General features: G+C 35.5%; 1 protein-coding gene across 2 annotated transcripts in view; it reads left to right on the plus strand.

Moving 5' to 3' along the window:
• Positions 1–12,404, plus strand: part of MTBP (MDM2 binding protein) — a 33,396-nt gene that overhangs the window by 5,090 nt on the left and 15,902 nt on the right. For both annotated transcript variants that reach the window (XM_059866090.1, XM_059866098.1), the window contains exons 8-16: positions 543–677; positions 1,438–1,532; positions 2,293–2,365; positions 3,958–4,075; positions 6,895–7,068; positions 8,198–8,311; positions 9,490–9,654; positions 10,021–10,114; positions 11,777–11,932. In XM_059866090.1, coding sequence (XP_059722073.1) covers positions 543–677; positions 1,438–1,532; positions 2,293–2,365; positions 3,958–4,075; positions 6,895–7,068; positions 8,198–8,311; positions 9,490–9,654; positions 10,021–10,114; positions 11,777–11,932 — 1,124 coding nt within the window. The remainder of the gene's footprint in view (positions 1–542; positions 678–1,437; positions 1,533–2,292; positions 2,366–3,957; positions 4,076–6,894; positions 7,069–8,197; positions 8,312–9,489; positions 9,655–10,020; positions 10,115–11,776; positions 11,933–12,404) is intronic.

Consider the following 12,404-nt stretch of genomic DNA (forward strand, 5'->3'; position numbering starts at 1 on the left):
TAAAATAACTTTTATTTTATTATTGTGGTGGTTATTTTTTAAAGCATCTGTGTACCTCATTTAAAGCCTTTATTATGCAGTGCATTTTATGCTTTAAGCCAAATTTGGTTTCAACTGTGTAATTCAAAGGTAATGTGCAATGTGTCTGGGTGGGTGGTAGCATGAAATGATAAATCAGATCAATGCATCAAGATCTGAAATTCAGAAATTCAGATGCTTCCCTCTGAAATTTTTTTTAAAACATACTGTTCAAAATTTGATTGTTTTGTATCTATCACAAGTCATTGTCATATGACTGAATCATTGTTGCAAGCATACGTCTAATGTTTCTGCAAAACCTGGGACTTTTGTGGCATTGTTTACATTTTCAGTATTATGGTTTTGGATTTAATAGTTGGTTATCTAAGTCTAGTCTTTTTCTTATTTTACAGATCTGATAAAAAAATAATATTAATTGTTTAAAATAACACATCTAACTAGCTGAAGAGAAATAATTTTTATCTCTTTTTGAAATATTTATAGTCTTCTTTTTTTTTTTCTAGTTTGGATCGGGAGTAGATTTTCCAGAATTTTGTATAAAGAGCACTTCAGCCAAGACATTCAGGACTGCAAATTTAAGTTCTTGCTTTGCTGCTAAAAAAGAGTGCCAATTGAGGAATACTGATACTTTGCCAGAAGCAAGTATTATTCTTGATCTTTCTTTGAGTTTTAGAATTCATCTGTTTTACTTTCCACAGAAAATTAGTAATTGGGGAAGCCTTAGTCAGAACTGAAAGTTAAGTAGAGAAGTAATTATTGGATAAAATTGAGGAATACTTCTGTTGTACACTTGTGTTGTCAAAACAGGTCCTTAACACTTCATCTGTTTGTTCTTACAAAAACAATACCAGATTTTTTTCAAGCAGAAATTGAGACTTTGTTCAGTTTAATACTCAAAATAGTTAAATTATGAATTCTGTATTTATCTAACATTTCCCACTTAATTTTAAAATTTGGGTTTCTCTCTTTATACACTTTTGGTGTTTCATGTTTTCTGCTGGAAGTAGATAATTGGTGGGAACTCCAGAATCATATGTGTTGATGAAAACAAAAATGAGCATTTTGAAAATTGGTTTGGAGTTTGTTATTTTCATTGTTAAAACATCTGCATTTTGTATTGCATTTGTCTCTTCCTCGTAGATCATATTTTGAGTAAGTGAACTCATTTGATGCACATTGTTGATGTTCTATAAAGTCAGATTTATTTAAAAAAATTAAATATCTTCCTTTTTTTATATAATTTAGTATGATGATGTGAAAAGTTTTTTAATTCCTTTATACCTCTTTCAGATGTTATCTGCAAGGCTAATACCTCCAGCAAAACACTTGAGGAACTTCTGGTAGTACAACATCATATATAGTGTTATATATATAGGTTTTTATTTGATCTCTTTTCAGGTTTTTCATTACTATGGTCCTGCGCTGGAATTTTTACAGATGGTCGTTCTCTCTGATCTACCTTCCATTTTTATATCAGATCTGGAGTTTGAGCTGTATCCTTTTTTAAAGGATCTAAACTACTACTGAAAATTGTCCATAACAGAAAGAAAAAGATCAGCATCTAGCTGTGCAAGCAACAGACAGATGAGAGCAGGCAAGGGCTCATTCTGTGCTAGCCTGCCAAAATAGTCAGTGATTCTTCACAACTGGATTCTTTAATTTTGAAATTTAAATTACATTAGCAGTAACCATGTGTTGTTGATACTATTGCACATATAATTTGTCTGTTGATGTGCATGTTCTTTGTAGGAAAAGAACAGAGAAATGTTTATTCTGTGTAAGTTTAAAAAAAGCCTCAAGCCCTTCTAATGAATGAATGTAGCATGCTTCACAGTATAGGAACATTTGTTTGCAAACTGTGTTTTTATTGTGCAGCAGCAAAATCTGTGGCAAGGTTTAGCAGAGGAGTTCTCTCGAGTGTGTGTGCTGCAGAGAACTCAAGATATATTACTATTGGTTTTTAAAAGTATGTACTTTTGGTTCTAGTCTTGGTGTACCAATCATACCTGAGGATGTATAAACCCGCTATGATTTTGAGTATATAAATACCTGTTTGTGTCAGCCTGTAATAGAGATGTCAGTGGAGTATTTTGTCATATAACATTTTCAAGTGTATCACTTTACCTGTAAAGGTGAGGTTTTTATGTTTTGTGATACTGTAGTATCAAAAATTAGATGCTTGGTAACCTGATTTGGAAAATAGAGGTGCACAGTACTTTGTGAAGATGACGTTCCCTAAACTGTTCTGTTCAGGAGCCTGTCAAGAAAGAATACCAAGGAGACATCTACACTGCTTTTGGACCAGATTTCTTTTCTCTCTGGGAAGGTAAAACCTTTTTATTTATGTATAGCAGAAAAATGAAAGTATGTATATTGCCTATAAAAGATATGGGAATAATATTTTTAAACCTGGTCTCTATCTAAGCTTCAATATTTAGTTCTAAAGCAAACATGAATTTCAAAGCATGCCCACTGAACAGTTTTCTTTATCTCAGCTAAGTTTCAATCTCTTAAAACATTTTCTAATCCCTTCCTGACAGATAATTTCTGTGCTATTGTAATTGAGCCATTGATTTTTTTAGCAAAAGGCAGGCATGTGTGCAGCCCATAAAATGTATCTAGCTACTGTGAAATGGTAGGCTTTTTTATTTTATATGTGCATATTCTGATTTTGGATAAAAAGAGTTCATGAAACATTTACAGTCCTGCTTTTTCCCCTCCTTCCTCTGCCTTGGAATGATAGTGAGATTATTCCTAGCCAGAGTATTAGTTTGAAGATGTTTTTCCTGAACATCCTATCACCTTTACATACAAGGTAATACATCTTGTTTAGGAAAGTGTTTTAGTGTTTATAAAATAAATCTATGCCATTCAAAACAAAACCTGCTTTTTGAAAATGGTGATACACTTATTATGAATAACATATGTTTTTTGTTTACTGTGGAGATGGTATCCCATTATCAGACTGTATGTTTCATTTTCAGTTTGTTATTTGGGTTTTTACTAACTCTTTTTCTCCCCTGCTACTCCATTCTCCGTTAGCTTAGCCAGAAAATGAAAAGGTCCTTTTTCTAGTGCTGTACCAAAAGTATCTTTTAAAATGGTTTTATATTGGTAAATATCCCAGGTAATCTTCATTTTACTTAAGAACACTGAACACTTGGTCATACACCTTTTACAATCAGAGGACTCACATTTCTTCTAGTGTGTCTAAAGAGGGAGCCCAAACAGTGAAAACACATTTTCAGGTTACTTTTTAGAGTCTGCACATGTTGAATTTAATATATTTTGAAAATAACAGTTTCTCATAGGGATTGTTTGCAGTCTCCTACTGGAAATACTGCACGTTTGTAGGCTTTTATATTGTTGTAGGCTATTACAGGCTCTAATACCTGTAATAGCAGTGCTTGATTGCTTGGGTATTCAAATGTCTGCAATTTTTGTGTTAGTGCTTATTGGCCTGAAGTCTATGTAGAAATATAGACATAGTCCAGTATCTGGTTAAGAGACAGGGGTAATATGTTGGAAGTAAAATAAAAAAAGAAATTTTTTTCATAGGAATGCAGAGTCACTGATGCCAACTATTATCCTGGAATTCTCTTTTCATTCTGGATACTGCTCTACAAAAACATTTGTAGCCAGGCTATGGAGACACTTGCAATACATAATAAATATCCTTTTATGTATGAAATGGAAATTCAGCAGTTAATGATCCCTCACTTGGACCAAAAAGAAAACACAATTTTTACAGCTTTTCTGTCAAATGCAGTTCCATTTTGATTGATGTGAATGACAAATATGTTAAATGGAGATGTTTTTCTTCAGTTCAACTAGATTTGAAATCATGCCAAATCAGTAGCTCAAGAATGAAGTGTAAAACAGGTTTCACTAATTGTTATATTTGTTCTCCTTATTTAGGTGGGAGCTTTATTTACATTGCCATGTAATGTAAGCAGTGTCATGATCCCATCTCCTGCCCAGTTGAGCACCAAGAAATGGAAAGAATATATGGCTAAGAAACCCAAGGTCATTTCTGGTATGTGTATTTTGTTTGGTTATATGTGTACATGTGTGTGTGTGTGTGTTTGTGTGTATATATGGGGTGAGATTTTTCTGTACATTTGGGATTCTCTTTCTAACTTCAATGAAATCAAATCAGTGATTGTAATTTTTATTGACACTAGAAGATTTGGTGAATGCAAGTTCAGCTATGCAAACTTGTAGGAAGAAAAATGGTGACATCATGGCAAGCTTTGGGGAAACAAGGCATCTCCTTTAAACCATTTTTGTGTCCTGTCAGTTAAGATCCAATTTCCACACATCTTTGTAAGGTGATTGTAAAATCCACAGTGGAGAGAGTTACTTCTGCAGATAGAATTCCAGTCTGCCTCACTGAGGTGCTTCCCTTCTTGTTTAAGCATTTCCAGAGGTTCTTCAGTGCACTTGCATTTAATTTCAGTCTCTTCCTGGGAACATACAGTCTATTAAGAAATGCTGAATGCCTCCAGTCACCTGGGAGCCAGTGTGCCAAACCTGTGGTTGTGAACGTGCTCCCTGTAGGGCTGCAGTGATGGCAGCTGTCTCATACCCTGTGCCAGTGCTTAGAAATCTGATCCAGAAAGTGGGAGGAGAGAATCGGTGCAGACCAAGGCTGGGGGAAGTTTCTCAGTCAGCCAGTAAATGTGCCCTGCAAGTGGAGGCACTGTACAAGCAGTGACTGAGCTTTGTAGGCATGTGAAAACATCAGGCTAAAAGGAACTTGGTGGTAACCCAGTGCTTAAAGTACTTACCTGGGATACAGTGAAGTTCTGAATTCTGCCTTCTTTCATAGTCTTGTTGTTTATACGTGGTCTAATATATAATTAATGTAGATTTCAAGGATCAGTGACTGTTTCTGTTGCCAACTTAAGACAAATTTTTTAAACAAGTATGCAGATCAGGATGTCTCATATTTGTGGCTGATATTTTTTTCAGGTTTAGGGACAGGAAAAAATTGAGAGGAATTATGTAGAGTTGTATAACAGAACAGAAGCTTAATTATGGAATGGGTGCTGGCAGTGTTGCCTTTTTCCCAATCTGGAAATGAAACTTGAGATAATTTTAGTGAGGAGGTAATAGAAAAGAGGATCTTTAAAGAAGGCCTTCAGAGACAGTTATGGAAAGATGTCCACAAAAGCCCACCCCCCCAGGGATAGGTTTTAGGAAAATAAGGTTATAGTTTTTAGGAAATAAGCATGATTGCCACTTGTCCTCCTAAGTGCTTTTTGTCAATGTAATTCCCCCCAGGTCAAGCCCCTTCTTTGGAGCTCCCCCTTCAGCACTAGTTGTACTTTGTCCATGAGAATGTATCTCAAAGAGTTGTTCTGAGCCTTGTTCCCAGGAAGAACCAAGATAGCAAGGGGGCTTGTACCTCCTGGGTCTTGGAGCTCTGGAATTTTTGTCTTTCTGCTTAGGGAAAGGCCAAGGAAAAGTATTGGGAAAACTAGCTACTAATACAATAGGTGACAGAGTTACAAATATGTGTGTGAAGAATACAGAGAACATATAAAAGCAAAAAGGCAAAACCCAAATGGCATCAACACTATATAGATAGAGCTGGTCACAGCAGCAGCATTTGTATTTGTTGGAGAGATATACCACTGATGCAGTCAAATGAGCACAAGAATCTCAGTGTCTGCAGGCTGTTTCTCCTGTGCTTCAGTAGAAAGCTTTTGTGCAAGTATTAATTATTGTCTGATCAGTAATACACAATAGGTTCTTATTAAGCCTCTTGAGTGAAATTTACAATAGGAGGAGAATCATTGCTTTTTAAATGTATTTTTTGTTTAATTGAAAACTGATTTTTTAGTGGCTACCTATCTGAGTGTACTAAGGATTTGTGAATCCTTAATCTCTCCCATCTGTGGGAAGGTATGATTTGTGGTATTGGTAGTTCTTAAATGCTAAGATTAAAATGTGAAATAAAAGTTTACCCATCAGGAATCAGTTTTGAGATGCCAAGATAAACTGGAAAAGGAATATATTTCAAATGACATGGGAAACAGGACATTATGACAAAGTTTTTGGAATACTTTATTGTTATTTTTCTTTCTCTGAATTTATATATTGAGGTAGTGGGGTTTCCCCTCTTTTCCCATGTCCGACTATAAATTTTCAACAAACACAGAAATATGTTATTTCTTGCTAACAAAAATTTCTGATACTAATAAATGTGAAGTTCCCATAGAGTTAATTATTGAGACAGTACTGCAAATATCTTATGAAATTAAAATATTTGACTTTTGAAACTTAGTACATCAAGAAGTCTTCATCATCTTGATTGCTATGTCTTCCAAGGTGCTATAAAATCTTTTCTGTGTGAAAAGATAGCAACCCATCCTTTCACTGTTACTGTCAGGTCCCACTTTAATTTACTTTCACAACTGCATACTATATGCCAGTGTTCAAAAATAGAATGTCTTTATCTTTCATCCAGGCACAAGGGTAAAGCAGTGAGTGAAGCTTTTATTAATGAATAATGCAGTGTCCTTGGGAAGAATGTGTACAATACTTGCTTTTCTTCTAGGGTTGTATGTTTGTCCATGAAACACATTATTTTGATGCACATATGCAGAAAGGCCTGGTTTTACCAGCAGAACAGAAATTTCTCTTTGTTATTTGCTGTAAAAATGTAACTTTGCCAGTTAAAGGCTTGCCTCTTACTTAGCCCAGTTAAAGAGCTCTTGGTTGGTGATTAGTAAGATTTCTCACAGAGCAGAAGAAAGCAAATAAAAGAATTTTGATGATGAATTATAGTTTGTTTTAAAGATGTTTTCCTGAGGGTGTTTTCACAGTTATGTCTTGATGTTTGTTAAGTTCCAGAAATTGAACTGAAAGGAGAATCTTGCCGGTATTATTTCTTGCTACAAGGCAATGGCTCTGGAGGATGTAAAGCAACCTTGATTCATTCAGCTGGCCAGATCAATGGGATGGCCACTCTTGCTTCAGTAAATGGAAAGCTAAAGGCAAAAGCAGAAGAAACAGAGTCAGGTAAGAGTAATCACTTATTTATTAATGAGTATCTGAATGCAGGCATATGCTACGTTCTAAATTTCATAAGTTCCTTTTATTCACTCCAGTCAGTATTAAAAGAGGGAAAACAAGGAGAAATATTACATCCTTTGTGAAAATGTCTTTTAAGAATATTTTTCCAGATCCATAAGAAAATATAGTAAGAGCTTATTTTTTCACAGAATTTACTGCTACCATATTTTTAAAATCAACTATGCAAAGTTATTGTCAGTTATTTCTCATAATCGAGAAGCTGAAAATTGTTTATTATAAAGGGACGTACAGGTAATATTAATACAGAACAAATTTGTGAAAGCTTAAAGTTTAGAAAGTGTGTGGTGTTGGTGTAAAGATTGATCAGCCCATGCCAAAATCTATGTAAATATCTCTTGAAAGTCCTGTTTCACTGATGATTTAAAATAAAAGCTGCAAGGCCAGTAAACAAGTTGAGTTTTGTTATAACCTTCAGTCCCTTTGTTGATGTCCATGTTACTGCAGAATGTTTAAGGTATGAGCTGGCATTCCTATCCTAACTGTTCCACTAGGGAAGAGCAGGTATGCAGCCATTTATCATGGAGTAGTTGTCATGTTACAACTACCTACCAGATAACTCTACTAACTCCTGTATTTGTTTCAATAACACTGGCTGAGAAAAGGAGCACAGTGACCTGCATCTTAGCTACTTAATTCCTTATTATTGAAATAAATCTGTGTGTGATATGACTGACTACTCAGCCATTTATCCTAATTAAAATCCCATTAGTACAGTGTCAGAAGACTGAAAGTCCTTGACCATATGTTGGGAGAAAACTTTTCTTCCCCGGTATCAAACTTAGGATCTTTTTACCTTCTTTAAATGTTAGTCATGTTGTGTTGTCATTATACAAGTTTTGTACAGAAATTCAAAAATAGTCAGGCATCTCTTTGAAGTTATCCTCCTGATGTTCAATTGGAATTAGTTCTTTTGGTTTTTCAATGATTAGCCATATTTGAGAGTCTGGTTGTTTCTTTTGAATCTGAGGTTTTTATGTTTTCTATGTTTATATCTTTTATTAAGTAATGACCCCAAAGAGTGATTTGTAATAAAAATTTGTCCTAACCTGTACAGGCTTTCATATTTCTGACTTTATCAAGTCTCTGCCATGCTATTGTGGAGAGGATATTGTACAGAGAGAAGCAAAACTGTCTCATCTCCAAGTGTTTGCCTTGAAGGAGTATCTCAGTAAGTAATGGGAAAGCTCTGGTAATTCTCAAACTAGTATTTAAAAGGTCTTTATTTCAAATTGGATGGGATGGCTCACCTTACAAAACTGAAGTTGTTTGACAACCAAAGTGTGTTGATCGCTCTGTGAAGAAATAGCAGAAGTTTAAAAAGAAGCTTTGAAGTACATCCATGATTATCTGTCAGATAATGGAAAAGAGAACACTGTATTAGTGCTGGTGGTTGTTACATGAATACTCTGAATTTTGAGCATACTGTTGAAATAATTCTATGCAATTCTGTGATGATTTCCCCAAAATCCTTTACTGCTGGATATGCCTTCTACAAAAATAAGAATTCTGGTTTAGGTTTTTCAGCTTTTTAAAATTTTATTTTTTGTTTGAAAAGTCTTAAGCAGCAGAGGAAGACCGCATGTTGGAGATTTGTTAGATTTATCATGGTGGATCATTCATAATAAAAACTTGAAGGATCATCCTCCTCAGATTTTTGTGACTTTGCTGAGAAGTCCATTTGAGTGTCCTGATTTTTTCCATCTTTAGTCCATTGCTTAAAGAAACTCAATTAGAAGAAAAAATGCTTCAGAGAGATGATCTGGCTTATTGTAGAGGTAATTTAAGTGTATTATCATTAACAGAATAGCAGCTTTAAGAAAATAAAGACTTCTGTAAGTAGTCTTGTCTCCCACCCCACACCCCCTGCTAACTTAGTCATTCTCAGATTCCTGTCTGCCTCAACCCTGAAGCTGGGCTTGCTTTAGAGCTTGTGTTTTAGTTTCTTTTGAGTGGGTCACCCATTTCCATTAAGAGGCTGAGTAGGAGCCTAAATCATACCAAAATTACCTGACTCCTGATATTGTAACCAAAGAGACCAGAAGAGGCTATCAGTGACTCAACAAGTCCAGGTGTTTGTCTCTGGGGGATTCAAACCTGGATATACTCAGAAATGCAAGGACTGTAAAAACATGAATCATGTGTGACTTCAGCTATTCTCACTGCTGTTTTTACACTTGTCTTTGGAATAAACCACCCATATCTTACTGGTACAATAGTAAGTGTCAAGTTAACTTCCTTGTGTTACTGGTTTTGGGTGGGGATTTTCTTGTTTAATTGTTTTGTAGCAGGCTCCAGTTTTTCTTTGTTACTTAGCAGATGTGGTACCTTTTGTTTTTTCTTTTATAGAGAGAAAGGAATTGACCAAGCAGCCTGTAGTTATTTCTACCAATGAGTTTAAAAGCTTGTTAAAACTCACAAGAGAATGTTTTTTGGACCTGTGCAGCACTAGGATTTCTAAACCTGTTCTGCAGAAGGTCTGCAATAAAACCATGTCATGCACTGTGACTTGTGGTAAGTATTTTTATTTACAAAATACACTGCTTATTTTCCTTGGATGTTTTCTCATACTGGTTGTCAGTCTTTTACTAAAAGGAGTAAAGTCTTTTTACCAAGGGAGGAAAACATGGATGGAAAAGTAAAGTAGCTTTCTAGGCTTATTTTGCAAACTGAAATTACCCTTGCATTACCTATTTCCTTTTTCTTCCTTGACAAAAGAATTGTCCAGAAAACATTGCTGAGGGCATCACCAGATAGATTTTTATTTACATAGTTTTAGAGAGATGCATTGAGGAATATCTGTATATAAAGGACTGTATATCTATTTCTTTAAGGAATAAGATTCTTTATTTAGTGTTGTCCAACATGTATTTCTTGCAGAGCCTGATATAATAGAGCCAAATCCATTGGAGTGGCCAGAAAGACATGTTCTTCAGAATTTGGAAAACTTTGAGAAAAACAAACAAAAAATGAGGTAATAATGAAATACTGGAGATTTTCTTTGGAGTAGCCATTAAACTTTACTATAGAGGAACTTTATAAGTTGATAACCATAGTGTAAACTGTTTTCGCATGTTGATAATCTTATAAAGAAAATATTGCTTAAGGCTAAAACTATTTTTTTTGGTCAATTTCCAAAGGTGTAGTTTATCGGTATTTAGAGAAGTATTGTTTTGATTTTTATTGACTAAATGCAACTGGAAGCTAGCTAAAAGTATAGTAGTTCTAAAACTAAATTACCAAAATGGCACTTCTAGAAAATAGTAGCCATGGTAGGAAAACATACAAAAGCTTTTCTTTCTCCCAACATACCCTAATAAGTACAGATAATTTAGCTGGTTTTGTCAACATGTGCAACGTGTTCTAATCTCCTCATATTTCCTGAACAGTCAGTACTTAATATCATATATCAAGTAATTTTGAAGTCAAAGAGCCTATTGGTTTTATGTTTGAAATTTATATTTAGTTATGTTTTGCCTTCAGTACTGTTCAAATGAAACCCACAGATCTTTGTGTCACTTAAGACAGCCTGTTGATGTCATTTGAGCTCTCACTTTTATATAAGACTTGTCAGGGAATGGTTAGGTTGGATATTAGAAAAAGGTTCTTTACCCAGGCTGTGGTTGGGCACTGAACAGGCTCCCCAGGGCAGTGGGCACAGCACCAGCCTGACAGAGCCCAAGAGGAGTTTGGGCAATGCTCTCAGGCCCATGGTGTGACTCTTGGGGATGTTGCTGTGCAGGGCCAGGAGTTGGACTCAATGATCCTTATGGTCCCTTCCAACTCAGCCTATGCTGTGATTCTGTGACTTAATGGTGGTTGGTGGTGTTAATGTTCTTGTGACTGTAGAGGCAAGTGGCCAGCTGTCCTTTTCTGAGTCACTTCCATTTCTCTCCTTCAAGTACTACAGATGGCCATGGCTTAGATGGGAGTTCTGCATGTGATAAATTCTCACATTAGCTTTGTCATGGTGGTATTATTATCATTATCATCATCATCATCATCGTCATCATTATTGTTATTGTTACTATTATTGGCTTTTGTTTCTCAAACAGGCAAAGTTCTTCCTTTTAATTAGCTGTCAAAAAGCTTCCTGAAGGACCTTTCTGTTACATAGTCAATGTTAATTTTATTGTTCATAACCTGAACTGGGTATCTTTCTTATCCTGTGTCAGGATACAAGGTGTTGCTTACAAAGGGAGAAAAATGGGAGAAAAGGGAGAACTTTGATGTACTTGATTGAAAACACTAAAAAAGAGTGGAGGGTTGCATGCAGTAGTGGCTTTATTGTTTCTTTCCTGTATATAGTATATTTTAAATTTTTTTTAATTGGGAACCAACTTTTGTTCAAAAAATAGAAAAAAGGGGTGAATAATCTTCTTCCCATATTGTATTTCATAACTACTTTAAATTCTTGAAGAAACTACTTTCTTCAGTCAAATTTTAGACAATTTGCACCAATTATCATGAACATCTATGTTAATGTTCTTAAGGAGCAACATTGTTCATTTTACTTTGATACTAGCTTAATTGCTTCAGAATAGCAATGACTTAATATTTTTTTAAAATATTAAATGAGTTTATGAGTTTATTAAAAAAATAAAAGATTAGTCTTTGCTCGCTGCTTTTTTTCCAGAGTTCCTCTGTTCGCACATTCACCTGAGCAGTTGCTGGGACACAAGGACAGCCAGAAGGAGTCCCTGACATTGCTGGATGCTAAAGAGCTGCTCAAGTACTTCACCCCAGAAGGGCTGCCCGTGGGGGAGCTCCAGCCACTCCAAGTTCCCAAGCGGTATGATCGTCTTAAAGCCACTGAACACCAAGCTCAGAGCTGATGTAGGGGGGTGTAAATAAGGGTGGAATGGGAGTCACAGAAGGGCCTAACTGGATTTGAGTTTTTAACTTGCAACATCCTTAGGTCACATGCCTGCCAGTGAAATCAACTGTTTTGGTCTCCAGTCAGTGTTTCTATTTAGTTCTCTCAGAATCTGAAGTGGCTGGAGATGATGATCTTGGTCCTAGGCATTTAAATAACAAAATCATCACCTGAAGCACAAACTTGTTACTGGTAGAGCCCTGCCAAGCTGCTGCTGCCCTATGTGTCCATTTCCAAAAGAGTATTTCTAGTAAAGCAGAAGCGACTGTGGTAGAGCTTTAATTTTTTTGGTATGATTTCTTTCAGTGGAGGGGAGTCTAGGTGGGAAGACAAAATAAGAAAATATGTGAGCCTATTTAACTGTGTTTGTCTCCTGTCATGCTTTTTA

This window comes from Haemorhous mexicanus, chromosome 1, assembly GCF_027477595.1.
Source record: "Haemorhous mexicanus isolate bHaeMex1 chromosome 1, bHaeMex1.pri, whole genome shotgun sequence".
In the NCBI taxonomy this organism is placed as follows: Eukaryota; Metazoa; Chordata; class Aves; order Passeriformes; family Fringillidae; genus Haemorhous; species Haemorhous mexicanus.